This window comes from Cervus elaphus, chromosome 33 (genome assembly GCF_910594005.1).
Source record: "Cervus elaphus chromosome 33, mCerEla1.1, whole genome shotgun sequence".
NCBI classification, from domain to species: domain Eukaryota; kingdom Metazoa; phylum Chordata; class Mammalia; order Artiodactyla; family Cervidae; genus Cervus; species Cervus elaphus.
The window spans coordinates 30,239,982-30,267,927 of NC_057847.1; the positions used below are offsets into that span (position 1 = coordinate 30,239,982).

Genomic DNA, 27,946 nt, shown 5'->3' on the forward strand with positions numbered 1-27,946 from the left:
GCTTCAGGATAAACACACAGGCTCTACATTTTTCTTCTTTTGGAATGACAAGTTCCTCTGCTGTTACCATCTATCCACAGGGCGGTCCTGGAATCTCCCTACCTACACTTTTACACCTGTTCCTTTTTTTTTTTAGTCCTCTATTCCTTCTCTCCTTTTTCTTCCCTCCTACTTGCACCCTTACCTAGTATTTTTCTGCTGCCCCCTTAGCTTCTACCAGTCTCACAATGCCCTATTACCCTTTCTTCTCCTGTCCCCATTGAAGCTCACAGAACCGAGTTCCAGTTCTTTAGAATCTTATTCTCAGCAAGATAGCACATCCAATCCCCCTTTAGGAAATTATTCTACTTATCTCTTAATATTTTGATCAGGGACAAATATTTAACATTCAGGAGTCACTCTAAGTGGTGGGGTTAGAAGCATGGGTCAGGCACGGGTGAAAAATCATTTTGGATGGGAAAGCCTGTCCACTTTCCATACATTATAACCAGCAGGCAAAGACTAAATATCGGGCAGGTACCACCCCTGCCCACCTTCTCAAGAAAAATTTGAGGAGGGACCCTGGGACCTCAAAGGTGATGGTGGCAGCCCGTCTTTTTACCAAAAGAAGTTTGATCTAAATGAGTCCAGTTTGGATTAGGTAAAGAATGAGATTGAGGAGATGTGTCCTAGAAATCAGCCAATTTCACAGCCTGGGGCAGGTATTTGTCATCAGCTGAGTCATACTGCCTTGGGATTAGCCAGCTCTACTTTCTGTTTCAACAATAAAAAGTCTTGCAAAACTGCTGGCATATGAGATAGAGGGATCCAGAAAGTTTTGGCATCTTTTCCAGCAGCATAACGGGTTTTAGGGAAGAGACTTGTGAGAGCATGGTCCATGCACTCCACCACCAGGGACAGGTCCACGTTCACAAAGGACGCAGTGCCTTTCAATTGTTCTAGGCCTGTAAAAAAAGAGACACAAGCACATTTACCCTGCGGAAGAAGGGGAATAGGGGAGTGTGAAGCTAGGTTGCAAAGGGGAGGATGCAGTGAGGGAACTTATTTTGATTTTGCCATTATAACCGGGTCCCCTTGTGATGGGTTTTTATCTATTCCTCAGGGATGCAGCAGTGATTTCTTTAGATTGTTGGCTCTCAGACTTTGAGTGAGCAGCAGAATCTCCTAGAGAGCTTGTTCAAAGCCAGAACCCAGGAAGTTAGTAGTTTGTATAAACATAGTGGTGGTAGGATATACACAGTACTTCTTAAAACAAATTTGATACAGGAAATGTGTTTACACGTGCTTGTGCATATATGTGTGCACTAATATAGCATGTGCCTCTATAATTCAGTGACTAAAGGGAGACTCATCCACTAAAGCCCTGACTCAGGAAGCTAAAGGTATCTTGGTTCTCAGCAAATGAATTGTTTGAGTAATAAGCTAAGATACCTTTAAAGAGGCAGGGACTGGTGATGGCTTGAAGCATTCCTCCTAAGCTCTTAAAACATATCTTGAATTGTGTATCCTCAAGGGAAAATCAATTGTGTTAAATCTTTTGACTTCAGCTCCCAGTAGCCACAAGCTGTTCCAAGAGCCTAACTGAGGTTAGCTCATAAGTCTTAAGTTTATTTTAAACTCCTACTACTACAGTCTGGGAAATGAAGCAACGTGAGCTTAAATTTGTGGTCTGCTTTGGAAACATGAGTCTAGCTGATCTCGAAGTCTTGGCTTGGAGAACTCTAATAAGAGCAATCAGGACAAAATCGGGCTCTAAGCCTTTGGTAATTCTGAGAAAGGACACCTGGCCCAGAGGCCAAGTCAAAAAAATTTGAGATAGAAGTTGATGATATAGTCTCAGGCATCTAGAAAATATCAATTTCAACATCAAACAGGGAAAGCTCTTTTCAATGAGGGATTTTGTTTTCGAACTTAGAGACTTCGGAGTCGGTGAGTAAGAAACAGAACATTTAATGGCAGTGGTTGTAACCTGATACGTGGTGACATGTCAGCACTGCGAGGTTTGTCAAACCAGACGTTCTAGTTGACATATATGTACCTGTATGCATGTGTGTGTGTGTGTGTGTGTGTGTGTGTGTGCAGTGGGGTAGTTGCAGAAGTCAGTCATTCTCCCCCAGTAGATGTGACTAGGCTCTTGGCTCCACCTTGAAAACCCCTGGCCTTGAACCTTGCCGCAGTTGGCTGTCTTACCAAAGCCCGCTGAAGAAGAGGCAGGATCACAGCTGGGGTTAGGGTGACACCAGGTCAGGTGGGGCTCCTGGCTCAAAGCAGGAGCTTAGTAAGCATTTGAGGACTAGCAAGCAAATGTTAATAAGGCCAGGAAGTCTGATGTGGAGGTAAGAGCCCCAATACAGGAAGTTCCAGCAGTTCCTCAATGCCTCATTCCCATTACAGTGCATGGCAGAGAATAGATGGCCAAGTCAGGCCATCTGGGTTCAAATCCATCTCTCCCACTTACTAGCTGTGCCACTTTGGGCAAGTTACATCCCTGTGCCTCTGCGTCTATAAAATCCAGAGGGCTTGTTTGGGCATTTTAAATGAAAGAGTTTGTGTAAAGTGCTTAGAACGGTGACAAGTATATAGTGAATGTTTACTATGTGTTAGTCATTGTTATCTAATCTTTATGATTATTCCTCCAGTCTTGACTCAGTCTGACTTACCTTACTTCTCCTTCCTCTCCATTGCCATGCATTCCTGCTTCAGAAAGCTTCCACCCAAATATTAATAATTTCTTCCTGTTTAGGTCTTATTCAAACCTGACCTTTCCTATAAAGGTTTCTTAACCAGCAATGCTTTGACCCTGTGATGAATTTCTCGAGCAGTTAGACTGTACTATCTAGCCCTCCTTCTAGGCTGTTGGGTTGTGTCTCAGAAATAAAGGGTCAAGTTTCTTACATGTTGTAAATCTCAGTGTTCAGAGTCATCTGGTTACTTTCTGTTGTCAACTAGATTGTAAGTTAGGCAGAGTCTGAGTCTTTGAATGAGTGGTAGGTGATCACTAAAAAGAGGTGGTTTGTGTAGATGTAATGACCATGGGCTCCAGTACAGGCATTGCTCTGAGGAGTTGTATAAACTTTGGTAGGACATTTCCCCTTTCCAAACCTCTGCTTGCTGCTATCGTTCTTTTGAGGAATAAATGATACAATTCATGAGGCACTTAGTATGGAACTTACTACTTAGTAAATGCTCAGTAAATGTTTATAAACATGAGCAAAAGCTGACACTAATCAATAGGGACTCCTGATCTATATTTGAGATCTCTACTAGTGTATTACCATGATAACCTTATTTTTTCCTTTCTGTTTGAGTCTCTTTCAAGCTGTCTAGGACAATGAACCCCATAGGACGCTGGGTCCACCCCAAAGCTCACTTTTCTTGATGTAGCTTTCTCCATATTGTTGTTTGATGTCTGGAGACAGATGCTTCCAAATGGCAAGTTTTTTTTCAGCAGCCTTTTCTGGATCTGACAAATTGGTTTTGAACAATCCTGGTTCAATGCAAGCGACGTGCACACCAAAAGCTTTCATGTCCCGCCTGTGAAAAGAGCCAGTTGAAGACATTTAATTCAGGCTTATTTGAATAATGTTTGCTTATAAATCTTTTCGTGGAGTCACAGAATTGGGTGCACAGGAAAGAGCATCTTATTCTACCATCTCAGTTTGCAGATGAGGAACTGAACTATGGGACAGATCATCTTCCACATTCCAGACTGGCTACTATGTAGTACACATGTGGAACACATGCAAAGTCTGAGAAGCACAGCAAAGTCTTTGAAAACTGAACACTGGGGTCTCAAACCACAGAAGGTTGGTTGAAAGTTGTGACCTGAACACAAGCTGGTCAGTTATCTGCTAAAAACAATAACAATAACAACAAAAACCTATCAACATTCTCCCCAGAATTTAATAATACTCATAGTTTCATGTTGTACCAAATATTTAGCATATGATACATAAAAGAAGTCAGAAAATCTCAACTCACATGAGAAAAGACAATGGACAAGATACCAAGGCTGAGGCAACACAGATGTTGGAATTATCAAAGTCTTTAAAGTGCTTGTTACAGACATGTTCCAAGAGTTAGACACTCCTGAAGTAAATGGGAATTTAGAAAGCTTCAGAAAAGAAAGAAAAGATAAAGAACCAAGTGAAAATTTTACACTTGAAAAATGCAATAACCACAATAAAATATTCACTGGCTGGACTAATTAGTAAAATGAAGAAGATGAAGGAAAGTCAATGAATTTGAAGACAGATCACTGGAAATTACCTAATCTGAACAGCAGAGAGAAAAATGGACAAAGTGAACAGAACCACAGGAATCTGTGGGACAAAGCCAAAAGGTCTAATATTTGTGTTAGAATCCCAGAAGGAAGAGAAATAGTGGATTCTGGATAAAAAATGTTTGGAGAAACAATGGCTGAACCTCCTCAAATATGTGAAAAGGCATAAACCTACAGATTGGAGAAGCCCAGTGAACCTCAAACATCATAAACCCAAAGAAACTAATGCCTGGGGCACCGAATTGAAGGACTTTGTTTGCTAAGTTGGTCCTTTCATGGTTTTATGCTCTGGGGTTCTCTGGTGACACACAGCAAAAAGAGGTAGTCAATGTTTTCTTGTGGTGGCAAAATCTTCACACTAGATTAGCAAGCTTCTGTGTGTGTGTGTGTGTGTGTGTGTGTGTGTGTGTACGTGTTAGTCACTCAGCCTTGTCCGACTATTTGCCACCCCATGGACTACAGCCCGTCAGGCTCCTCTGTCTATGGGATTCTCCAGGCAAGAATACTAGAGTAGGTTGCCATTCCCTTCTCCAGGGTAGCAAGCTTCTACTCGAAGTTTTATTTGGAAATGGAAGCATCAGAGGAAAGCTGTCTTTCTTGTCCTTGGGGTAGAGGTGAGACGGTTACCATCCATTCAGTTATAGTGTGAGAAATTTGAATCCAGAACTTGCAACAAGAAGGGGGGGAAAAAAAGCTGCATCGCTATGTCATTACTTTATCAGATAATTTTCTACTGAGGGTTTAATAAGATGTCACTGTTGTGTCTGCAACTGACAGCAATACCAACAGAGAGACCTGATTTAGTTCCTCTCTATGATTCCCTAACTATTAAACAAGCTGATCCGTTGAATACAAATTTGCCACCACTATTCACATATGCATTAATGCAAAAAGGAGAAAAGACTTTAAAAGATTTAGGTTCAAATCCCATTCTACCACTTGACAGCTGGGTGACCTTGGGTGAGTTATCCCAACTCCCCTAGTTTCACTGGTACCATTTATATTTTATTTCTCCTTTTTAAAATGTTTTTTCCTTATTTTTTGCTTCGAACCCTTGTGTCAAGGGCTGACGTTCAGTATCATAAACTGGGAATAGTTTAAAACACTAAATTGAGTGTCTGGTATATAAATGTTCAATGAACGTTAATGGTTATTATTTGCTAAGATGTCTATGTTTGCTTTACCTTAAACTGTCATTGAAGCCTTCTACTGCATATTTAGATGGAGAATAGCCCCCTCCACCAAATGCAAGCCGACCCCCAATGCTGGAGACATTGATAATTCTCCCTCGAGCCTTTTTGACCAAGGGAAGCATGTTTAACGTGACACTGATGAGTCCAAACAGGTTCACTTCAACAGGTTCTCTGTAGTCCTCGACCGTCAGCCAGTCGTTGGGTGCCAACACACCAAGAATGCCGGCGTTGTTGATCAGACCCCAGAGACCTAGAACAGAGCGGAAGGGAAGGAGGTGTGGTAGAAGGTGATACTTATATAGGCATCCTTGGTGGAAATACAGCTCTGCCTTATCTGATGGTGCCATTTCCTCCTTCCAGTCATCTTCCTTCCTGCTCTGAATACTTGCAGTTTGGGGAAGTGATAGTACAGTGGGTGGGAGGTTAAACTGAAACGGCTGAAGTTCTGTTACCGGAAGCCAATCTTACAATTTTTCTGTTTCTGCTTTGAATGTCAAACACTATCTGAGTGAGTCTTTTTAATCTCAGATGTGAGGAAATTGCTTTATTTTTCCTATCATGCTGGATGGCATAGCCAGAGAATACTTATGAACTGTTTTTTTTTTTTTTTTTGGCTAATTACTTCACAACATTTCAGTGGATTTTGTCATACATTGATATGAATCAGCCATAGAGTTACTTATGAACTGTTTTTATAGACAAAGAACAACATCGATCTATTTCACATTTATTTTTGGTAAAAATCCAGTCATTCACCTGTCTTATTTTATGATGGGAAACATTTAACATTGTTAAAAGTGTTGGCATTCAAGTATTAAAATATTATTTGGAGCCTTATCAAACTACTGCTTTTGAGGTTCAGAGTCTCAACTATATGATGAAGATGTGATAAAGAAAAATCACATCTGTTTGTTTTTTCCTTTGTGGATTCAAATATCTTCATCCATGAGAGTATTTCAAACTTCATTCAAGGAAAAAAAATAAAAAGTCTTCTAGTTCAGAATGCTCCTATCTTTGCAGAATCTAATGCAGAATGAGGTCCAATGACTCCCTATTCTACCATGACTACCTAAGACATATTTGCTTAGATCGCCAGACTATTTTCTTCCTTTCCCAGTGACAGTGTGTGAGCTCTGGAACCATTTTGCAGTCAGAAGATGGTCCTGGGTATCCAGATGGCAATTCAAGGGTTGCCCTCAGGATCTACTGTAGCTTTTGGCCCCAAGTTGTTTGCTGTGTAAGTGGTTAGAGTTGCACTTCACAGAAAAAGACCAGTTAACACCATCATCTCGGTTCTAAATTCACCCATGGGGACGCATGAGAAGATAATGCGGGCTGTGTCTCTCATGCATGTAGAGAGCTTGCAATGTAGAAATATTCAGGGCTATTCTAAACTTTCTCCCATCTTCTCCAGTACACAACTGGTATCTAGGAGACATTATTTTTGGAAAGACCATTTAAAATCAGACTATTTACTTTCATTTAGCTTTGCTTACTTCTCAACACCCCCTCCATTCCCCTCATTTTCACATCACTCACCTTTCTCCCCAACTTGGTTTTTCACCCACTGGGCAGCCCTCTTGACATTTTCTGGGTCAGTTACATCCAGAAGCACGGTGTGAAGCCTCTCTGAAGTTTCTGCCTTTAAAGCTGTTGATCCCGATTCAGTCAGACAGGCAGCAATTACATGAAACCCTTTCTTATCAAAAGTTCTGGCTGCCAAGTTTCCAAAGCCAGTGTCACACCCAGTGATGAAAATGTATTTATCAGTGATGTTTGCGATCTTTAGCTGTCTTTTATAATTCCACAGAAAACCACAAAGAATCAGAAAGGCTAACAGCCAAAAGAGCATTTTTTTCCTGTTGTATGACAAGGACACTTCTTTCTTGAACAATAAAAGAAGATGGCGTCCTGAGTGTTCAAAATTAGAAAGAAAATTCAAATTAGAACCATTAGGGCATAATAACCCAGAGTGATGAACTTAAGATATCTTAATGCATTTGGATGGATACATAGATGGTTAAAAATACAATAACTCTTATTTGGTTGGGAAGATGGCTATGTAAGTGTTAAATTACACCTATCACATGTACGTGTGTGTGTGCTCAGTCGTGTCTGACTCTCTGTAATCCCCATGGACTATATTTCTCCAGGCTCTTTTTTCCATGGGATTCTCCAGGCAAAAACACTGGAGTGGGTTGCCATTTCCTCCTCCGAAGGATCTTCCTGACTTAGGGATCGAAACTGTGTCTCCTGCATTGCAGGCAGATTCTTTACCACTACGCCACAAGGGTTTCCCAAGTGGCAGAGAAAGTAACTGGCAAAATTGACATGGGTCATTGGGTTGATCTGACTTTTTTCCTCTCTCTGTATACATGCAAATATTTCTTTGCTTAATAAGGAATATGAACATAAACGCAGATAGAATGACACATACACTTATGTGCACACAGACACACAACTCTATTTCTATTGTTTTACAAGGAAGAGATTGTTTCAGATAAAAAATAATGCAATATATCTTCACTTAACGTGGAAAATTTGGACTCTGCTTTCATCTTTTTTTCCTGCTGAAAGATCTATAGCTAAAGAAGAAAAAAATGGGTAGTAAAAATAAGTCAGCAGTAAAAGGAAGGTTTGTGCAAACTAGTTGGTTCTTGTGGTATAGCTGTGACTATTTCTAAAGCAGTCAGGTTTTTAGACTATTGTGACTTAAAAATTTGGTATAGTTTTTCCAAATCTTCCCTCTGTAGGAATTATTGATTTGTTGCAAGTGGATGTCTATGTAGCAAGACTTCCTCTTTTCAAATAAATAAGTACATTTAAAATATATAATTTTGAGGGGTGGAGTGGTGTAACCAACTCTTGCAAAATTCATATTTAGACATTTTAAGGAAATTTCATGTTTATACTTTCAATTAGTATAGTGTTTTGCTCAAGTCTAGGTCTTGATAAATAATTGTTGAATAACTAAAAGTTGACTATATTCACCAAATAGATTCTGTAACCTTTGCTGCAATCCAAACTCCCAAGGGAATTATGTAAAAAATGCAAATATTCATGGAGTTTAATGTGCCCTAGAACTGAGAGTGGAAACTCCTTGTTGTAGGGTTTTGCTGCTGGCAGGCAGGCCTAAGGGGAGCAATAGTAAAACAATAGCTTACTTTTGTAAAGCGTTCTGCCTTTCACTTTTACAAATAGGTCTCATTTGATTCTCTTCATAGCCTTTTCAGTTAGAGAGGGCTCATTACTTGCCTCATTTTACAGGAGAATTAATATGCCAATTAATAAATGAAAAAGGAAAAATGGAATTAGCAAATCATCATTTGGCAGCTGACATAGTGACAGTTGTTCCAGGCAGTTCTAAACTAGTGGGTGAAATTCTGATGAGAAATAGTAACTATAGAATCTCAAAGAATCTCTGCGTAAGGCTCATACTAATTAAAAAGAGAGCAATAGTAATTTCACAGTGGAGAGATCTGCCGGATACCACTTTAACCAAGTGATAAACACGAACACTACAGAGACGACAAAACGGCAGAGGATTAGCTGGACATGGAGTACTTCTCTCTTCATGGATTCATCAGGGATATATCTTCAGATGCAAGGATCTCTCAGAGCACCAGCTGAGAGCTGGCAGGAGTGCCTGACCACCGGAAAGGAATATGGATCCATGCAAAACTCAGTAAGAGGAAGGAAGGAAGGGAAAATTAGGAGAGTGAGTAGGACTGGAACTGCACTCAGGGGGTGAAGGAATAAAGCAGGGATGAGATTCCCACACCGGAGCAATAGTTTGGGACAGAGAGGAGGCCTTTGAGGCTGTTGGAGAGCGAATCAATTGATCTGTGACATTCTGAATGCAGCAGAGAACCACAGCCCTACCTGTCCAGGACACAAGTTCCTCCGTACGTGCAGTCACTGGGAGCTGGACTGTTGGGATTAGAGAGCAATCCCACAGTGAGGGCTGCTGGTGACTGCGGGAGATGGCCTGAGGGGATGTGAGGGAGGAGATCACGCTGGGATGCCCTTGAAGGAAAGCTGGGCAGCCATGGAGGCAGGGCCACAGTGCTGAATCATGCACAGGGGGTGGAGCCACCACTGCCTCTCTCTCTCCCCACATGCCAGAGCCAGCAGCGGACCAGTGGAGAAAGACCCCAGAGATGGTGGTCCCTGGGGGGCCTGATACACCAAACAACAGAGAAAGATCACAGCCAGGAGCGCCTTTGAGCACCTGCTTCACCAAGCAACAAAGAAGGACCAGCTAGGGAAGTCCTTTGAGTGCCAGCTTCCAGAGGCTAAAAAAAGACTCTATGTTTGTGCTAAGTTGCTTCAGTTATGTCCAACTCTGTGTGACCCTGTGAACTGCAACCTGCCAGCCTCCTCTGTCCATGCGATTCTCCAAGCAAAAATATTGGAATGGGTTGCCATGCCCTCCTCCAGGGGGCTCTTCCCAACCCAAGGATCAAACCATGTCTCTTATGTCTCCTGCATTAGCAGGGGGGTTCTTTATCACTAGCACCACCTGGGAAGCCCTTGAAAAAGAGTCTAATGGCACTTTATCTCCTATGCCTCTGGCCACCGGCTTCCCTACGCTTTTGACCCCACCAGGTTCCCACACTCTAAGCGGCCATGCCACCTCCCTGCCCAGTCCTCACTGGTGCAGAGCTGCCAGAGGCTAGAAAGAAAAAGCCTTAATAGTGCCATATCTCCTGCTCCTGTGGCCGCCGCCTCCCCTGCATACATGGTGTGCCAGGGTCCCCACCATTCAAGCAGCTGTGATACCTCCACTCTTGGTCCTCACTGGGGCAGACCCAAGTCCTCCAGGGCAGCCTCAGGAGTGAACTCCTGTGATAACCTACATGCAGTGGTGGGGATAAAACCACAATGGTTTTAGCAGAGTGGCTAAGGAAGAGGATTGAAAATCTTTCCACCAGCTGTACAAACTGCAGATTAAATACACACAATCAACCAGGTAGACTCTGTGCCTATGGGATATAAAAAAGGACAATGAGTGTTCACATAAAAGAAAAAAACCCTAGCTCTGGCAACTGTGGACATTGGAGGCAAATACACATAGGAGTAGAGGCAGATTAGAATCCGACAGTAGGTCCCAAGAACAGTCCAGTGTAGGAGGGCTTCCTAGGAGGTGGAGGTAGAACCACAACTCTCTATATACATTGTTTTCTTTTTTTCCCTTTCTCCCCCTTTTCCCCTTTTTTATCCTCTTAATCTCCCCCCCCTTTTTCTTTTTCATATATTTCTAATTTTCTTCTTCTTCTTTTTTTCTTCATTCTCTTTTTTCTCTCTTCCTTTTGTAAATGTGTGAGTTTCTTTGGGTGCTCTTGGCATTTGAGTGTTGTTTTCACCATTAGTCTTGAGGTTTTGTCTTCTGTGCTGTGACGCCTGTGAAGTCTTGGTGCTACAGTAAGGGAAGGAACCAATAGCAGACTATTGGAGCCAGAAAAATGGGTAAGTGATCTGGAAGACAGAATTGTGGAAAGAACTGAAGCAGAGCAGAATAAAGAAAACAAAATAGAAAGAAGTGAGGACAGTCTCAGAGACCTCTGGAACAACATTAAGCACACTAACATATGAATTATAAGGGTCCCAGAAGAAGAGGGGGAAAAAAGGCATGAGAAAATATTTGAGGAGATAATAGTAAAAAACTTCCCTAACTTGGGAAAGGAAATAACCATCCAAATACAGGAAGCTCAGAGTCCAATACAGGATAAACCCAAGAAGAAATACACCAAGACGCATATTAATCAAGCTAATGAAAATTAAACACAAAGAACAAATATTAAAAGCAGTAAGGGAAAAGCAGCAAATAACACACAAGGGGATTCCCATAAGGCTAACAGCTAATCTTTCAACAGAAACTCTGGCCAGAAGGGAGTGACAAGGTATACTTAAAGTGATGAAAGAAACAAAATTACAATGAAGATTACTCTATCTAGTAAGGATCTCATTTAGATTCAAAGGAGAACTCAAAAGCTTTATGGATAAGCAAAAAAAAAAAAGGAGAGAGAGAGAATTCAGTGTCACCAAACCAGCTTTACAACAAATGCTAAAGAAATTTCTCTGGGTTGGAAACACAAGAGAAAGAAAAGGCCTACAAAAACAAACCCAAAAGAATAAAGTAAATAGTAATAGGATCATTATTTAATTAGTATTAGTTACTCAGTCGCATCCAACTCTTTGTGACCCCATGAACTGTATGTAGCCCAACAGGCTGCTCTGTTCCTGGAATTCCCCAGGCAAGAATATTGGAGTGGATAGCCATTTCCTTCTCCAGGGGATCTTCCTGACCCAGGGATTGAATCTAGGTCTCCTGCATTGCAGGCAGATTCTTTACTGTCTGAGCCACCAGGGAAACCCCATATGTATCATATATATCAATAATTATGTTAAATGTAAATTGACTAAATGCTCCACTTAAAAGATACAATGGATACAAAAACAAGACCTTTATATATGCTGTCTACAAGAGACCCACCTCAGACCTAGGGACACACAGACTGAAAGTGAGGGGCTGGAAAAAGATATTCCATGCAAATGGAAATAAAAAAAAAAAGCAGGAGTAGCAATAGTCATATCAGGTAAAATAGACTTTAAGATAAAGACCCTTATAAGAGATAAGGAAGGACACTACATGATGATCCAGGAATCAATCCAAGAAGATATAAACATTATAAATATATATGCACCCAACATAGGAGCACCTCAATACTAAGGCAAATGCTAGCAACTATTAAAGGGGAAATTGACAGTAACACGATAATAGTGCGGAACTTTAATACCCCATTCATACCAATAGACAGATCTACCAGACGGAAAATTAATAAGAAAACACAAGCCTTAAATGATACATTATATCAGTTGGACCTAACTGGTATTTATAGGGCTTTTTATCCAAAAACAGCAGCTTTCACTTTTTCTCAAGCGCACATGGTATTTTCTCCAGGATAGATCACATTTTGGGTCACAAATCAAGCCTTGGTAAATTTTAAAAAATTGAAATCATTTCAAGCATCTTTTCCAACCACAACACTATAAGACTAGATATCAGCTACAGGGAAAAAAACTACCACACAAACACGTGGAGGCTAAACAGTACACTTCTGAGTAACCAACATATTACTGAAGAAGTCAAAAAAGAAATCCAGATGTACTTAGAAACAAATGGCAATGAAAACGCAACAACTCAAAACCTACAGGAGGCACTAAAAGTAGTGCTAAGTGGGACGCTTATACCAATACAAACCTCCCTTAAGAATCAAGAAAAACATTGAATAAACAACCTAACCTTACACCTAAAGCAACTAGAAAAAGAAGAACAAAAAACCCTGAAGTTTGTATAAGGGAAGAAATCATAAAGATCAGAGCTGAAATAAATGAAGGAGACAATAGCAACTTTTGATCCTGCACCGGAAAATCATTTTTTCTTTTGTCAAAAAGAACATTTTTAGGTTGACAAGTGAAATTTGAGTAAGCTTTGTAGATCTGATAAACAATAAATATTTCATGAATATCAATTTCTCAATTTTAATCACTTCTATGATTATGTAGAAAAAGTCCCACTTTTTATGAAATACACATGGAAGTATTTAAGGATTAAGTAGCACCATGTCTCCAACTTACTCTTAAATGGTTTAGGAAATAATAAAAATATGTATATAAACAAGCATTAAGAATATGTACATTCTTTAAAAAGAGAATAAGAATGTAAATGTGGTACAATGTCAATATCTGGGGATTCTGGGTTGTAATATTCTTTCAACTTTTCCATAAGTTTGAAATTAATTCAAACCAAAAACTTCAAAATTTGGCAAAGGAAAATGATTTTTTTTTTTTAATGAGAAAAGTGTTCACTAGACTGCTTTGAGTTCCATGCACAGGATAGGTGAGAAGTTTCATATCCAGAACTTCAGAGTCTAGTGACCTTGGACGCCAAATTTTCTTCCTTCTTCTCTTTGGGAAGTTCACCTTCATAACTACTGGAGGAAAGCAAAAACTCAGACCAAATCAGTCAGACTCCCTCTCCCTCCTCATCTTATCCATCTCCCCTCTTCAACTTCCTCCATCCTTAGCCAAACCAATTTTTCCCAGGTGACAAGAAAACAAAGAGGAGCTTTTAGTTGTTAGGGATGGGCTCACATTAAAATGTGTTGTCCTCATCAGTTACTCCTTTGGGCTGAGGGTTGTTTCAGATGCTGGTGTCCCAGCCTGCAGCCTGAATCCAAGGACTGCCAGCCTTGACCTAGAGCTTTGCAAAGTCTGTCCTTTTCTCAAAGATTATCATCCAAAACCACTGCTTCTTCTTCAGTCCCTAAGATTCAGATACCTCTAGGTCATTGGACCAAGTCAGCCACAAACCAACACATACCTTTGTCCTCTAATTTTAGCCAAGATGCCACCTTTGAGTAATAACCCTCGGTCAGTCAGAGTTGCTGAGAACATGACCTGTACACAGAAGCTGATTGATGGTTGATTGGTTCATTGACCACTGGGAAGTAAATGAGTAACAGCAACTCACAGGGCTGCATTGGCCTTATTCTGCCAGCTGTGGTCACCTCCATATGGGTCCTTGGTGCCAGAAATTCAGTCAGGGCATTGACTTTGGTTGCTTGGGTTGTTGGCTTCTCTGTGTGTTTTCCAATTTGTCTCACAGCGTTTATTGGAAATTGTATTTCCAATTTATCTCCCTGTTTAATAGGGGTACAAATCTCTCAGCAAGAAGTGCCTAGGTTTGTCAGAGTCCCTCTAGCACCAAAGGACTGTGAGCTTATTGACTCATCAAGGCCAAGAACAGAGTAAGAGAAAGCAGATATTTAACCCCCACAACTCAATGCATGAGGTCGGGTGCAATTCTGAGTGTACGTCCTCTGAACAGGTCATGGAGTGTTTTCTTCAGCCAAAATCAATACTAGCCAATTTGCCAGTAAAAATTTAGAAAGCAAGGACCAAGGTCACACACACACACACACACGTACACAAGAGACATTAAATCAGGGTTTAGGAGCTGAGGCCTTGGAATCAGGCAGATCAAGTTTCAGGTTCAGTTCCTCTACCATCAGAGGGCCTTTGGGTCAATTGTCATATTCTCTTCATTTCCATTTTTCTATCTGTAAAATAGAGATAACTTCTACCTTGAAGAGTGTTGTTGTTATCTAGTCACTAAGTCTTATCCAACTCCTTACGACTGTATAGACTATAGCCCGCCAGGCTCTTCTGTCCATGGGATTCTCCAGGCAAGACTACTGAAGTGGGTTGCCATTGCCTCCTCCAGGGGATCTTCCAGACCTAAGAATTGAACTCACGTCTCCTGCATATCCTGCATTGGCAGATAGATTCTTTACCACGGAGCCACCAGGAAAGCCCACCTTGAAGAGTACCTGGTGAAATAAAATGACTAGACTTCCTGTTACACAGGAAGACCCTTGTCATGTGGCAGGATTGGTTGCTGTATGCGTTGCTCAGGTCTTAGCATGGGGTTCTCAGCCTCAGTGTTTTGGCAGTTTGGGTCAGATAATTCTTATTGTGGGGGGTCTCTCCTGTGTATTACAGGATGTTAGCACCACCCTGGCCTCTGCCACTTAGATGCCAATAGTCCTCTCCCCCAGTTGTGACAACAAAAAACGTCTCCAGACATTGCCAGATGTTCCCCTAGGAATAAAATTCCTCCCAGTAGAGGAAAATTTCCTCCCAGTAGAAATGCTGGTCTAGTGTTTCCTTGTCTTGGAGGTCCAGAACAGTACAGCATTCGGAACTGCTGGAAACTGCTTAAAACCCAGACTGGAAACTCAGTCTTTGTTTCCTCAGTAGTGACATATGGATGAAAGTTTATATTTTTTATGGTCTTACCAGAAAATTTTTATTATTTATAAATACTGGATGGCATCATCAGCTCAATGGACATGAGTCTGAGCAAACTCCTGGAGATAGTGAAGGACAATGAAGCCTGGAGTGCGACAGTCCATCTGGTCACGAGGAGACAGACATGACTGAACAACAACAAATTCATAGCCTGCTGCAGTAAGCATTAATATCTATGATTTTAAAAAGTTTCCTAGGAACTTCGCTGTTGGTCTAGTGGTTAAGAATCTGCCTTTAAATGCAGGACACTCAGGTTCAATCCCTGTTTGGGGAACTAAGATACCACATACTGTGTGGAGCAACTAAGCCCATGGGCTGCAACTACTGAGCTTGTGTATTTGAGTCCACATGATACAACGGGAGAGTTTGTGCATCGCACCACACGGATCGCAAATGCTGCAACTAAGAGCCGAGGCAGCCAAATAAATAAAATGAATGAATATACATATTTTGAAAACTGCCTTTTTGTTATCAGGAGGATAGGAGGCAGTGAGCAAAGCCAAGTCTATGTATGCAGCCATTTGTGAATTTAGAAATTAGCAAATGAGCACTCACAGCATTTATGAGGCCTAAATTCTAGCTGAGCCTTTTGAGCTTGGACTGCTATGAACTCCTCTGGGGTGCCCTTCAGATGAGTACCATTGACTACAGAATTCAAAGAATGCCCTGAGAAAGCCATGGTCCTTGGGATTCCCAGTTGACCAAGTCAGGTAGGAATGATAGCAACTCTATGATCTGTTGAGTTTGTACCACATTCTAGTGGCTCAGCTGGTAAAGAATCTGCCTGCAGTGCAGGAGACCTGGGTTTGATCCCTGGATTGGGAAGGTCCCCTGGAGAAGGGAAAGGCTACCCACTCCTGTATTTGGCCTGGAGCATTCCATGGACTGTATAGTCCATGGGGTCATAAAGAGTCAGACACGACTGAGTGACTTTCACTTCACCTCACCACAGTCTAGGCCCTCTGCTAAGATCTAGAAATATTTATCTCATTCAAACCTTACAGTAAAATTATCTCTATTTTATGGATGAGGAAACAAATTTAGAATTATGTTAATGGGCTCAAGATAGAATTGTGTTGTTTCAGGCCACTTAATCGCAGCATCCATCCTTTAATTATCTGCTCCACTGTTACCGGAATTCCCACTCAACTCTGGGAGTCTGGACTGTGTGTACACTTCTCTACACCACCATGCCTAATGATACTTGATATTAAGTAAATACATGTAGAAAGAAAGAAAGAAGAAAGAAAGAGAAGAAAGTTTCCACTTGAACACCAGGCATCTAGCAATAACTGGATTAGTTTTTGAGCCCTTGGAATCATCAGGGCATCCTCCTCTCCTTCTCCTCTTTGTCATCAGATAGTCACACTTCCCATTTAGATAACTTTAAACATTATTGAAAAACGTTCCTATAAAATTTATCTCATCAAATTATCAAAATATTTCTGTGAGCTAAGTAGGGTTGGTGTCAGACATAAGATCATTTGCCAGAGAGTGGCTAGAACTAAAAATTTCATCTCTGAGCTCCTAAACTGTGTTAAAAAAAAAAAGAGAGAGAGAGAGAGAGAAAGAAAAGTAGAACTAGAAAGAGAGGAACACATTATCAGTCGATAGGAAAAATTAAAATATATTATCAAAATTCCCCATGATGCCACAAAGACTCAAAAGGAATCAAAAAAGGAGAACTAGGTTTCTCTTTGATCTGTATCTGAAGGGCTGAAGAGTAACTGCTTGTCTGCAGCTACTGGAAAATATTACAACTCAATTCCTGTCCTTGTCCAGTTCTGCTTCTTTTAATTTTCTCTTCCTAGGTTTCTCTTCCTGGTTAAAATATCTAAAACAAGATCCTTTGATTTCACTTCTCTTATTCATCTTCCTCCACCCTTTAAAAATAAATGAGAGATTCTTAAAAAATAATAAGATAGAAAATAATGTCTCCATGTTTCAAAGTCACTGTGAGGTATACTTTGTGTAAGAGAGGTGGAGTTCTTTGTAGTTACTTCCTCCCAAACAGTTTGGTTTTATTTCCACAAAACTTCACAAAGAGAAAGCAATACTGAATCTAGTCAATCACACTGACTGTTCGGGTATTTGTTGAATCTTTATTTTTATTTTTTTCAATTTGCTGCAAGTGTGACCCGAGGTGAATTAACAACTAAGTTTTTTAAATCAAAACACATCAAATAGAGAACATTTATCAAAAAGCTTTCTAAAATATATTCTTTCTGAGTTTCTCTTGCACAAGCTTTCTTAAGGTTGACAGCAGTCTGACTGGACAGATATGTCCCTTATCCATTTAAATCTTGTAAACCTGGGACTTCTCTGGTAGTCCAGTGCTTAGAAGTGTACCCTACAATGCAGGAAATGTGGGTTCAATTCCTGGTCATGGAACTAAGATCCCACATACTGCAGAGCAACTAAGCCCATGTGGTGCTACCATTGAGCCTACACACCACAACCAGTCAATAGGAAAATGAAAACCTATTATCAAAATTCTCCACCACGCCACAAAGACACAAAGGAAATAAAAAAAGGAGAACTAGTTTTCTCTTTTATCGGCACACAAAGTCCAAACACCACAACGAAAGACCCTGCATGATGCAACCCAAATCCCACAAATTGAAACTGACTTGACACAGCCAAATAAATAAATAAATATTGTAAAACTGGTAAACTGACACCAGATTCCTTTTTATTTTTATCTTTTCATTGAATCAAGAAATTCTGTCACTATTTAACCTAACTGGCCATTCTGAGATTTCTGTGACACATTTCTTTAAGAAAAATGACATTTGTGCCCAATGACACAAACTAAGAATATGACTAATGGATGATATTTTTTTGTGAAAAAAGTCTTCAGTTGGGCACCCAGAAATCTAAAAAAAGTTTTAAATGGAGCCAAAGATCTTACCTAAAATAGTCTCACATGAGCGTCAGATTAAAATAATAATAACGATTATGGTGCACCAATGAGATCTTTGAGGTGATATTCATCCTTGTAAGTTCCCTCAGACAGTGTAATGAAGAAACTCCTCCATTAGTTATGTTCCCCTTGAATCCCGCTTCCTGCAGGAGGGAGGTGGCCCTCAGGACCCAGTGTGCCTTGTATAATGGGACACTGAGGTGTGTGTGTGTGGGGGGGGTGCCTACTTTGCAGGCTCATTCAGTCTCCTGGTTGAGCCTGGAGGTGTGCCAGCCCACTCTTTTGTAGGGAAGACCTGATGAGTTTATGTTTTGCATTTTTAGTTCTAAGGAAAAAACCTATCTCTGGTTTTCCTTTGACTTCTTTCAAAACTTTTAAATTATAATTCATCAAATCATCTGCAATAATACTTAATATTCTCAGTCTCTTCTAGGTTTATTATTTTGCCAATATGCTCTCTGATATTATTGGCAGGTTAAGAATTATTGCTAAAGCCGTGGTTACCTTATTTATGTTGCTGAGTAAGCATTGCTAACTGGAAGACATGACTTATTAAATGTTATTATAGCTTACAGTTACAAAGCTTCAGGGAAGCTTGCAATATAGAGAGAATGTTGTGTAGAGTTGCAGAAAGTGTGTTCAAATCTTCAGTATATTTCTTTTCATCTCAGTTATCTTTGAGCTGTTTTTAATGGCAATACCTTGAGAAAGTGACATTCATTGTAAGAGTTTTAAATCCAGTTCCCATTTTTTTCCATTTGATATATGAAATAAATTTTCCTTGAATTCAGATATTGAACTTTGTTCTAAAAATTGGGCACACTTTTCAAATATCACAAATAAAGCAAAGATGATACAACATTTAATTTTCATTTTATGCAGCATCTAGCCAAGGATATTTTTAGGGCACCTACTAAGCTAAGTAAAGCACAGTCCTTACCCTGGAACTGATAGTATAGCAGGACATTTCAGAACTGTTTGTTCAACCTTAAATTTAATTTTAATTTAAAAATGTGTTTTTTTTAAACTTTTTTCCCCAACTGTTAAAAATCAATCCATTGAGAAAGAAAGATCACACCACCACTTGGATCTTAAAGTCTTTAACAAGGGTTGCCCTTGAAGCCTCCAAACTGACTTTCTCCCTCTGTTATTTGTATGTTGGAAGTTTCAGGTAAAATTCCAACCCCCGAATCATAAAACAGAGTGAATATCTGAAGCAGACTTATTGTTGTCATCCCAGTGTCCAGGAATCAAATGTGCATTGAGGAATATCCCTGCTTCCTCCTGGACAGAATAGCATCCTTCTCACTCAGCTTACGTGTGAGTGTATATTTGTCTAAACTGCCCTCTGAAAGTATTGGTAAAGCAGGTAGACAAATAGACCTGACCTGCAGTTGGTAGCAAATCTGTTGTTCCAATTAGGAACACTCTTTTTAGAGCTCTTCCCCACTCCAGTTTCCAATTCATTATAAGATTCCTAGATGGTATCAAATAGGTACAGAGAGATGAACTAGAGGTAAATCTAATTGTAACTCTAGGGTGATAAAGAACATTCAAAGAGAAACCCGGAGAAGGAAGTTCAAGGCAAGGTTTCTGGTGGCATTGAGCTTATTTCTGTAATGAGATGGACCCGGTACCCATCACAGCCTTCTAACATATCATTTTTTTTTTAAATAGCAAGTGCTGACCACAGCATGATAGACAACTTGATTTATTATATAAGAGTGAGGAAAATCAAGACAATTTGAAGACTGACATGAGAAATGAAGGAACAAGTGACAGAACTCCATCATCGGTTACCTTATTTAAGATGAACTGGGACACAGAAGCTGTTGTGGCCTTGCTGGGCTGCTTGTAATCTGCCTGATCTGGCCGCTGTGCTGGGGGAAGGAAGGATTGTGCCACCCTGACCTCGAAGATCCTCTTAAGGTAGAGATGCCTGGGCTTCCGTGAAGCTCAAAGTACTTAAGCGTGTGAGGAGTCCGCAGGTTCCCTCCTCACTCTATGAGTCACTGTGACTCGAGTTGATGACTAAATTTGTCTTCTTCAGATGGAGGAAGCCAAGAAGCTCTGGGTCATGTGTTTCCAAAGGAATCTGCAGTATCTTTAGCAAATAAAATGTAGTAACTTTTAGAAGGGACTTAAAAATGATCAATGATAGTTTTTCATTGTGAGTACTGAAATAATTAACATGGAGACATTTTGTAAATGGCCTGATATATTGTTTAATTATTTAATTTTTGGATTATGATTATTGTTCATGATCTCTAGTTATTTTTTTCATCCTGTTAACAGTGCTCCTTCCTTTCTAAGAGAATAGGTAGGGGAAATCAGTCCCTGATGATTCTTTTTACCACCTTAAAAAAAAACTGATGAGCAAGGAGATCAAAACTAGTGAAATGAGAGAGTGGACTTATAAGTCTTAATTTGTGTTTTAAGGTACAACAAAGAGATACTGACCTTGGTGGCTCAGACGGTAAAACGTCTGCCTACAATGCGGGAGACCTGGTTCGATCCCTGGGTCGGGAAGATCCCTTGGAGAAGGAAATGGCAACCCGCTCCAGTACTCTTGCCTGGAAAATGCCATGGACAGAGGATCCTGGTCATGGGGTCACAAAGAGTCAGACACAACTGAGCGACTTCACTTTCACTTTCAAGGAGATACTGAACGGTCTCTAGTACTGAGATCACTGGAAATGGGAAAGGATGCCCCCTTCTTTCCCAGCATTGGTCTATTTTAGAAACGATCACAACTGACCTGGCATACCCTGAAATGCAGTGGGAAGTGCTGAGGCTGCAGGTGCTAATATGTACCACTGCCTCCTCTCCCCTGCCCCGCAAGCTGACCACCTACACCTTAGGCACACAGGCTGGTACAAATGCCTCTGATTGTTTAGTTTCAGTCCCTTTATATACTAATTTATTGCTACATGTCTCAGCTTTCCCAAGCTTCTGTGTTCCTTCTTTGAAAAGGGCAGTTTCTTGTGGTTGGACTGGGTAGATGAATGAATTTACCTGTCTAGGTAGAGTCTAGACAACTGCTATCACTCTTCAAATTACACAGGGACCTTTTTTCTCCAAATGAACAAAACATAAAGACTGAAATTGTTTTAGGTAAAGGTTTGCCATCACTTCATGAAAAATAGATGGGGAAACAATGGAAACAGTGAGAGATTATTTTTGGGTTATTCCAAAATAACTGCAGATGGTGACTGCAGCCATGAAATTAAAAGACGCTTGCTCCTTGGAAGAAGCTATGACCAACCTAGATAGCATATTAAAAAGCAGAGACATGACTTTGCTAACAAAGGTCCGTCTAGTCAAAGCTATGGTTTTTCCAGTAGTTATGTATGGATGTGAGAGTTGGACTCATAAAGAAAGCTGAGCACCGAAGAATTGATGAGTTTGAACTGTGGTGTTGGAGAAGACTCTTCAGAGTCCCTTGGACTGCAAGGAGATCCAACCAGTCAATCTTAAAAGAAATCAGTACTGAATATTCATTGGAAGGCTGAAGCTGAAGCTGAAACTCCCGTACTTTGGCCACCTGATGCGAAGAGCTGACTCATTGGAAAAGACCCTGATGCTGGGAAAGATTGAAAGCGGGAGGAGAAGGGGATGACAGAGGATGAGATGGTTGGATGGCATTACCAACACAATAGACATGAGTTTGCGTAAGCTCCGGGAGTTAGTGATGGACCAGGAAGCCTGGCATGGTGCAGTCCATGGAGTCGCAAAGAGTTGGACACAACTGAGGGGCTGAACTGAACTGAAAGGTTTAGAGTGTCCAAAATGTCCAAATATAGTTCTTCCCCTTTGATATTCCATAAGTCAGAGTAGGCCTTAAACTGAAAACTTTTTTGAGAGATAGTACATTGACTTACATCCATGTGAAGAAAGATACAACCAGTTAACATCTGACCCTTGATGCGAGCAAGTTAATGTTACTGAGAGGTGGAGACAGCCACAGGCACCTGGGTGGTGATGAGGTAGAGACTCAAGAAGGACCAAGAAAACACTGTAACAATAGTAGGTTTTACTGACTCAGTCATCTTGTTTAGTGCAGTCCCACTTTAAAAACTTCTCAAATAGACTTTTAAAACAATCAGATGTTTTGACTGATTTGCATGTTATGAAGCAGAATTCTGGCCATGTGTCTGGATTCCTCAATTCCAGTGGACCCAATTTAGGAGTTCAGCTTCTGTAGCACTGGCACCAGGGTTGGAACACTTGCTTCCTTTGTCAAATGATCCTATTTAGGTGTTCAGTTAAAGGAATCATTCATTAGCAGTGTGTTATCTGGACTGGCAACATATCTGCATCAAGTTCTCTTAAGCGCTAAACTTTCTTTCACTCTCATTCCTTAATAAGGCTATGAGGGTGTTCTTTGTTCAAAACTCTCCTTATGTTAGATTTCTGGTCATCAAAGGTGATATAAAAAATCCAGAACCAAATTGCCATCCTATTTTCTTTCTAATTCCCTTTATTTATTTATTTATTTTTCTTTTCATTTATTTATTTATTTATTTTTTTCTTTTCATTTATTTTTATTAGTTGGAGGCTAATTACCTGGAAGCAACCTAGATGCCCATCAGCAGACGAATGGATAAGGAAGCTGTGGTACATATACACCATGGAATATTACTCAGCCATTAAAAAGAATTCATTTGAATCAGTTCTAATGAGATGGATGAAACTGGAGCCCATTATACAGAGTGAAGTAATCCAATTCCCTTTTAAAACAGAAGATTGCGCTGTGAACTTCATTCAAGTGTAAATGTCAATGTTGATAATTGGGATGTAATTATATGGGGGTAAAGCTAGATACTGCCATAGAAAAAATAAACATATGACTCTCCTTTTTCTTCTAAATGTGTATGTCCCCCATTTTTCCCTCTGATTTCTGCCCAAGGATGCCTTCTCTACTCTTTTCCAGACACCAAAACACAAGGAGAATATCCAGACCTGAGGCTGTCTCAAGTGATATCCATCAGGCTCATTGTCCCTGCACTGTGCCGGGGTGGTCCAAGCCACAGGTAATCCTGAAATGGGAGTCAAATGGAGAAAAAGACTAATCCCAGCGCTGTGGGCTGCAGCAGAACAAATTCCTGGCGTATGGCTGGTGTCACTCTTGTAAGAGTTGTCAGAGGGGCAAGGCTGTTCATGGAGTTTGCATGTTGACCAACTCCTTCCTGAATAATAATATAGTCCTCTCTCCAAGGTCACTCTAGCAGAGTGTGTTTCTCTGAATAACTACGAGTTGAGTTTATGGCTTCCTATTAAAAAAAAGTACACTTTGAAATTCTACCTCCTCCCTTTGTCAACAGCTCTCCTAGTTCCACTGTAGAAGTTCCCCTTACTATACCAACAATGCTTCTGACACATGAAGAGCTTAATTGCAAATGTTGTTCATAAAAGCATAGCTAGGCTTGGTCAAAACCAGGAACTCTGTTTTTTATCTGGCATTTCCTGACTGTCCCAACAGTAAGATGAAGCTGGGGTAGTCATTTGTTTCCCTACCCTGTAAGATCCTTAGGTATAATAATAATAAGGGACTGAGTCGAGGGTACATTTGGTAGATTCTTTGAAAAAAGATTCTTATTTGCAGAAAACATCATTTCAACTGAAACAAGAGATCTTTGTTTGAAAGGTGGGGTGAGGAGTATTATATTGGCGAGTATTGTCCTTCAAGAGCAAGAGAAGATGGGTGAGAATGGAGGGAAAGGAACAGAAGAACTGGGGATTCCCAGCAACAGAGAGACTTGCGAGAAATAGCGTGGAGGTTTAGTAAGAAAAATGTGGCTCTCACAGAGGGTAGGAAGTGGTTACTCTTTCTGGTGTGACCAACACATGTAGAGCATTACATTGTTTTTATTCCCTGGCTTAAGAATGATCCTTTTACTAAGTTAACTGGTTTCTTCCTATCCAAGACAACTTCCTTTTCCCAGAACCTTAACTGAGATGATAAAGAGTCAAATGAAATTAAGAGCAGATGCTTCATAAATCCTATTGTGTAATATGCAAGTACCATCCAGTAGGAAAGAACTCACTAGGAACCAGGAAATGGAGAAGAGTTAAAGACAACCTTCAGCAGTTAGAGAAAACTGGACTCAAACCCAGTTTTAAGGTCTTCTGGAATATTTGTTCTGTGCCAGCCTGTGTTAGGCTCATGAGGTGCAAGGATGACTGAGTAGGGCTTTTCCTATTGAGGAATCACTCATCATTCATTCGTTAATTGTGGATTAAGGAAGCTCATAGAGCTGCTGCTTCTCCTCAAATGCCCCTTGCTGGCTCCCAACATGTGACTGTCATCTGTGACTATTTTTCATTCCTTGAGACTGTTTTAGATTGTCAGAGGAAGGATGAGTTCATCCCTTGCTGGTGGACATGTGAACCACTACAACCTTTTTTGAAAACTGTCTGGAAACATTTATTAAAGTAAAACATACAAATTACTTTTTGACCCAGCAGTCCGACTCCTGGGAATCCTTTCTATAAAAACAAAGCCAGTATGAACTTATGAATAAGATGTGGCAACAAGATCCAGGAACAAAGTGGTGGCCACTAAGAGTGGCTAATTAAATTGTGGTAGATATGTACATGGAATGTTATTTTGAAGCCGTGAAATAGAACAAATTATGGCTCTGCCATTTGGCATGGAAGGCTTTCCATGACCTCCTTTTTAAAGGCAGACAGGAATCTCTATATGCATGTGCAATTTAAGTGAACAGGGAGAAAATATGGACGGATATGCCCTGGGTTGTTAATATTGTTCACTTGTAGATGGATGGTGTGGGTGAATCAACAATGGGATAAAGCAAGAGAGAAAGGAAAAGATTTTGTTGTTGTTGTTGTGTTGCATAGCTTGTGGGATTTCTCCAACCAGGGACTGAACCCAGGCCCTTCGCAGTGAAAGCTCAGAGTCCTGACCACTGGACCTCCAGGGAAAGATACTTTTAAAAGACTGCACGGAAAATAATTTGACTTAACACAATGCCAACTAAAATAAAGTCCTGTCATACGTCTACTCCCCCCCGACAAAACCAAATATCAACACACACAAAAAAAAGCAAAACAAAAAACTCCTGATTCTCACAGAGCCTTTACGTCCAATTACAGGCAATATAGAGAAAAGAGGAAATAGTCAAACTATATCCTGGGGACTATAATCAATAAACCAATGATGGACTCCCAAGGACAAACAACTTGATTTATTCAATAAAAATAAATCACACGCAAAACAATGGAGAAGGAATCTACTGATTAAAGGAGATTTAAAAGATACAACCATCTGTAGTATGCAGGCCTTATTTGCATCCTGAAGGAACATACTTTAAAACAACAATAAATCCATTTATGGCAATTTTTATGAAACAGTTGGAAATTTAAATAATGGATAGTTGATTATGATAGTTTTTATTAACTTTGCAGATATGATATGGTATTAGAGTTATCAATATAGGAGCTCTTATCATTTATGTTAATTACTGAAATATTAATGGATGAAATAATATGATGTCTGGGAGTTGTTTCAAAATACTGAGGAAGAAGCGAGTGAGTGTGTGGCGGGGCCAGTGGTTTTAAGTTGAGGTGGAGTGAGTGATGGGTATGTGGGACTTCAGGATACTAATTTGTCTACCTTCATGTATGTTTGAAATACCCCATTATAAAAAGTTGAAAACATGATATAACCACATTTTGTTATTTATATAAAGTTTTTTGGCAAATTTTTAAGGGAAATTAAGCAAATCAAAAAGCAAGATTAACTTTGAGATATATAACATAACTCTTTTATCAGTGTTTCCATGAATTAAAGTTCAAAACTGAATTAAAGCATTGCAGAAAATGGGACCATACTGAGATTAGCTTCTAGTCTTATAACCTGTGCCTGAGATGAATATCTTGTTAAGAACAGACTGCCCATCTATTGGAAAGTATAGATTTGTTGTAGGCTTTTTACATTCTAAATATGATTTCAAATTTTCTCTGCTCCTTTGTCATAATGTTAAAAAGTAAGATACCTCATTACTATTTTATAAGATGCATCAAAAGCTTTCCCTATAATGGAGTTGAGCCTGTATTTGCTAGGCAACAGGACCCAAAGTTAATTCAAATGTTTTTCATATTAATCAAGGAAATCAATCTGGCCTCATGTATTTCTTATGAAAAATGCTTTCCCAGCTGTTATGGGAAATACAAATATTAGTAATATGGAACACAAACTTGACCATCAACAAGTTTGTGATGTCTGGAACAATCACTGTTTTTAAACATAAATATCTTTATCATCTAGATGCATCTGGATTAATTTAGTTTGCAAGATATATTGACACCATTACATTGACTGAGATCTGTGAAATGTTTGCTAGCCTTTCTGCTTTTCTGAATATAATGTTCATGTCCCGCTTGAATACAATGAAGTAAACCTGGCATTTTGATGGTTGCTTATTTTAAAACGTGAATTATTAGCTTGAAAGCAAACTGCTGATAAACTAATTGAAATTCATAGCATCACGTGATGGGAATGGCAATACTGTTAATGAAGCCTACCTACTTATGCAGAGCCTATAGTGATCGGGACTAACGTGGTTAGGACTCCGGGCTTCCACGGCAGGGGGCATGGCTTTGATCCCTGGTTGGGGACCTAAGATCCCATAGGCCTTGACGTATGCCAAAAAAAAAAAGTGAAAGCTTATAGTCTTTAAATCTTTTCTGAGCATTCATGCTGCTCTGGGCATGAGCTCGGCTTTCTAGATTCCCTGGTACACTCAGGAGTTTTTCAAAGGCTTTATTCCCCAGAATCTCACTCCATAGCTTTTTCTTCCTTTTATCGTGTTTATTGCTTCCTTCAGCTGTTGATTTTCATCCCAGGTGGCAGCAGCTTGTTCCTTTGGCTGCCAATATTTTTGAGGAACATCCTTCACCCTGAGGGCATTCCAAGACAGGTGAAACAGGCAGGCTCCTTGTGGTGGTTCTTCAGGGAACTCACAGACATGTCAAAACAAGTGTGATTCCTTGGGAACAAGGTTTTCTCTACTCTCTCCAATATCATGCATTCATACTTGGAATTCAAATTGCCATCTTGAAGAATACCATGTAAGTGTGTGTTGGGGGGGGGGCGGTTAAAGCTAAGTTAAAATGTTACAGATTCTCTTATTATGTTTTAGTGGCCTTCTTCTGGTTAAGTGTTAGTGGGTTGCTGTAAAGTTTTGCTTATCTTCCAGCATTCCAATAAAGTTAATCCTTACAGGACCCTTACTCTCCACTCCTCTGACCCCCCAAGTAAATGAGTAAATGTTTAAAAATGAAAATTAGATCCCATTGTTCCTTTGCTGGATCAGAACTCATGAATGTGGTTTTCAAGGTCCTGCACGATCAACCTTTCCTTACCCATCCAGCCACAGGCCACACCACTCTCTCCCTTTCTTAGGCCAGCCTCTCCAAAGCCTCAGTCTAAGTTAAATCGCTCTTCTCAAAAACCTCTTGAACATTTCCTTAATAGACTTTATGAAATTTGTCATCATTTCTATGGTTACTTGTGTAATTATTTATTTATTATTGGTTCTCCTTTGGATTATAAACTTCATGAGACTATGTCTATTTTGCTCATCATCTCTATCCATAGTGCCTATCATGATGCTGAGCTAATAGTCAATGATAAAAGAATATTTGTTG

General features: G+C 40.1%; 1 protein-coding gene across 1 annotated transcript; it reads right to left on the reverse strand.

Annotated features, from left to right (window-relative positions):
* Positions 1-326: 326 nt before the first annotated feature.
* Positions 327-20,250, reverse strand: DHRS9 (dehydrogenase/reductase 9). The gene is made up of 5 exons (XM_043894762.1): positions 20,075-20,250; positions 7,015-7,386; positions 5,467-5,725; positions 3,371-3,534; positions 327-944 (listed from the first exon to the last, which is right to left on the reverse strand). Exons 2-5 carry the CDS (start codon positions 7,325-7,327, stop codon positions 721-723), a joined length of 960 nt encoding a protein of 319 aa, XP_043750697.1. The 5' UTR covers positions 7,328-7,386; positions 20,075-20,250; the 3' UTR covers positions 327-720.
* Positions 20,251-27,946: the final 7,696 nt, after the last annotated feature.

Excerpts from the sequence above, each read along its gene's own strand:
- DHRS9 (XM_043894762.1), bottom strand. The coding sequence starts at position 7,327 with ATGCTCTTTTGGCTGTTAGCCTTTCTGATTCTTTGTGGTTTTCTGTGG. Across the intron at positions 3,535-5,466 it reads GGCTTCAATGACAGTTTAAG|GCGGGACATGAAAGCTTTTG; the intron begins GTAAAGCAAACA and ends CTCTTTTCACAG. Across the intron at positions 945-3,370 it reads AGAAAGCTACATCAAGAAAA|GCCTAGAACAATTGAAAGGC; the intron begins GTGAGCTTTGGG and ends CTTTTTTTACAG.